This window comes from Ceratotherium simum, chromosome 7 (assembly GCF_057802395.1).
Source record: "Ceratotherium simum simum isolate JZ-2026a chromosome 7, ASM5780239v1, whole genome shotgun sequence".
Taxonomy (NCBI): Eukaryota; Metazoa; Chordata; class Mammalia; order Perissodactyla; family Rhinocerotidae; genus Ceratotherium; species Ceratotherium simum.
In genome coordinates this window covers 28,290,191-28,292,645 of record NC_141906.1, presented here as the reverse complement: position 1 = coordinate 28,292,645, position 2,455 = coordinate 28,290,191, and the positions used below count along the sequence as shown (strand labels likewise).

At 45.1% G+C, this 2,455-nt stretch overlaps 1 protein-coding gene across 1 annotated transcript; it reads left to right on the top strand.

Moving 5' to 3' along the window:
* Positions 1-426: 426 nt before the first annotated feature.
* On the top strand, positions 427-1,011 carry LOC101406470 (RNA polymerase II subunit A C-terminal domain phosphatase SSU72 like protein 3-like). The gene has a single exon (XM_087434011.1). The coding sequence runs from the start codon at positions 427-429 to the stop codon at positions 1,009-1,011; it is 585 nt and encodes a 194-aa protein (XP_087290137.1).
* The last annotated feature ends 1,444 nt before the right edge of the window (positions 1,012-2,455 follow it).

The following is a 2,455-nucleotide window of genomic DNA, read 5'->3' as shown; positions in this document are numbered from 1 at the left end:
CCTCAACCATGTCCTGAGGTCATTGGAGAGGCCAGGGACAAGCTTGCAAGTAGCCTAGCTATGTTGCTTAATATCAATAAGTATCCCCATACAAAGGTGATCCAACAGAACTAACTTCAGGTTTCAAAATGCTCCTTTGGTTAGCAACACCTTGGTTGAGAATTAGAACTTCAGGTGATCTAATCACTGGGTCGTGCCCATGATTAGATTAGGCTCTCTGGTCAGACGTTATCATAATCCAATCAATCCAGAAGTCCCGGAAGTCTCCTCCCACTCTGACGAGGTCACTCAATATAAACCCCGTTCCTGTTCTTTGACGCTTCACTAGTTGAAAGAGCTGTAGCCAGGTGGTCGTTCGCCTGGCTTCGGAGTCCCCGCAGCCACTGAAGCACACACGTCTCATTGCAGTCCCAAGTGCCCGCCGTCATGTCCTCCTCCCCGCTCAGGGTGGCTGTGGTGTGTATGAGCAACATGAACAGGAGCATGGAAGCCCACAGCATCCTCAGGAAAAACGGCTTCAGGGTCCGGTCTTTCGGAACTGGATCTCGTGTGAGGCTCCCGGGATCGGCGCCCAATCTTCCCGTGGTTTACGATTTCTCAACCACATACAAGCAGATGTACAACGACCTTCTCAGGAAAGACAGACAACGCTATACCAAGAATGGAATCTTACACATCCTGGGAAGGAATGAGCGAATCAAGCCCCGGCCAGAAAGATTTCAAGAGTGCAGCGATGCCTTCGATGTCATCTTTACGTGTGGGGAGAGCGTCTATGACCGAGTGGTGGAAGACCTGTGTGCCAGAGAGCAGGAGACCTTCCAGCCCGTGCACGTGATCAACGTGGATATCCAAGACACCCTGGAGGACGCCACCCTTGGGGCCCTGCTCATCTGTGAGCTCTGCCAGTGCCTCCAGCAGGCGGATGACATGGAGGACAGTCTGGATAAGCTGCTCCTGGCAGTGGAGGAGAAAAGAGGAAAGAGCTTTCTTCACACGGTCTGCTTCTACTGAAGAGCTGAGCCCATAGTCAGTAAGAACTTGTGCCTGGACTTTTTGACTAGTCTGTATTTCCTGCGAGAAGTGTCTTTAAAGCCCTTTCCTCTAAATGCTGTTTGTTTGATTTTTAGGTGTGCCTGCCTGGAAGAGCTATGAACGAGAAGAACATTGTATAGGAAATGAGGACAAGGACTTCTAATAGTCATGAAAACACCCCAAGTGTGGGGGACATTGTTCTAGGTACTTTACACGGAGGAAGTAATTCAGTGCTCACCGCGTCCTGGAAGGAAGTTACCACCATGACTGCATGTTGCGGATGAGCAAACCCAACCTTATAATGGAGCACTTGATAAGTGATTTGTTGAAGGATATTCAGCGAGTAAAGGATGTCGTTAGGCCATCATGTTCTTTTTCAGCCATCTTTCTGAAGTGTCTAGGAGAGAATTAGTTTCCTTGCTTTTTTCTAGTTTCTAGAAACCACTCACCCTCCTTGGCTCATGGCTGCCTTCTTCCATCTTCCAAGTCAGCCATGGCAGGTTGAGTCCTTCTCACAGCACGTCATTCTGATCCCCTCTTCTGCCTCCCTTCTCCATATTTAAAGACCTTTGTAATTACATTGGACCCATCCCAATAATTCACGTTGATCTCCCTATTTTTAGGTCCTTGGATTAGGAAACTTAATTCCATGTCTACACTTTAATTTTAAAATATACTGATTGCAATATCTGAGGGTGTTACCTCTGGAAATATAATAGAATGAAACAATTAGAGGCCATTAGGAAAGTAAGCATGGATGCCTCTTCATTGGCATAAATTTTTGGGAACTCCTTGGATTTCGTTAATCACACAGTAACGGGGTGTATTGATATTAGAAGAATAGACCATCAAAGCAATTTCCTTTTGCTCATTTTGAGTGGTATTTTAATTATAAGAGTTTTTTCTGGGACGGCCCCGTGGCTTAGTGGTTAAGTGCGTGCACTCTGCCTCTGGCGGCCCGGGGTTCGGATCCCGGGCGTGCACTGACGCACCGCTTCTCCGGCCATGCTGAGGCCGCGTCCCACATACAGCAACTAGAAGGACGTGCAGCTATGGCGTACAACTATCTACTGGGGCATTGGGGAAATAAATAAATAAATAAATAAATAAAATTAAAAAAAAAGTGTTCTTTCTAATGAAAAAGGAGTGTATTGCACTTTTACTCATAGATGGCTTTACTTATTGTTTGTATCTATTTTTCTAATGCTGACTTCAAAACCTGAGTAAGAAAATGAATGTATATTATCGCTAAGAACTTGGAATTGTAAATGAGGAGAAACATCCCCAAATGAAAAGAAATAATTTAATTTTGATGATAAGTATGGTTTTCTGGTTTGGGAGCTGATCTTCAAACTCCTAAGCCACATTCTTTTAAGCATTATCAATTAAACTGAACAAATAATTCCCTCTACAATGGTTCTTA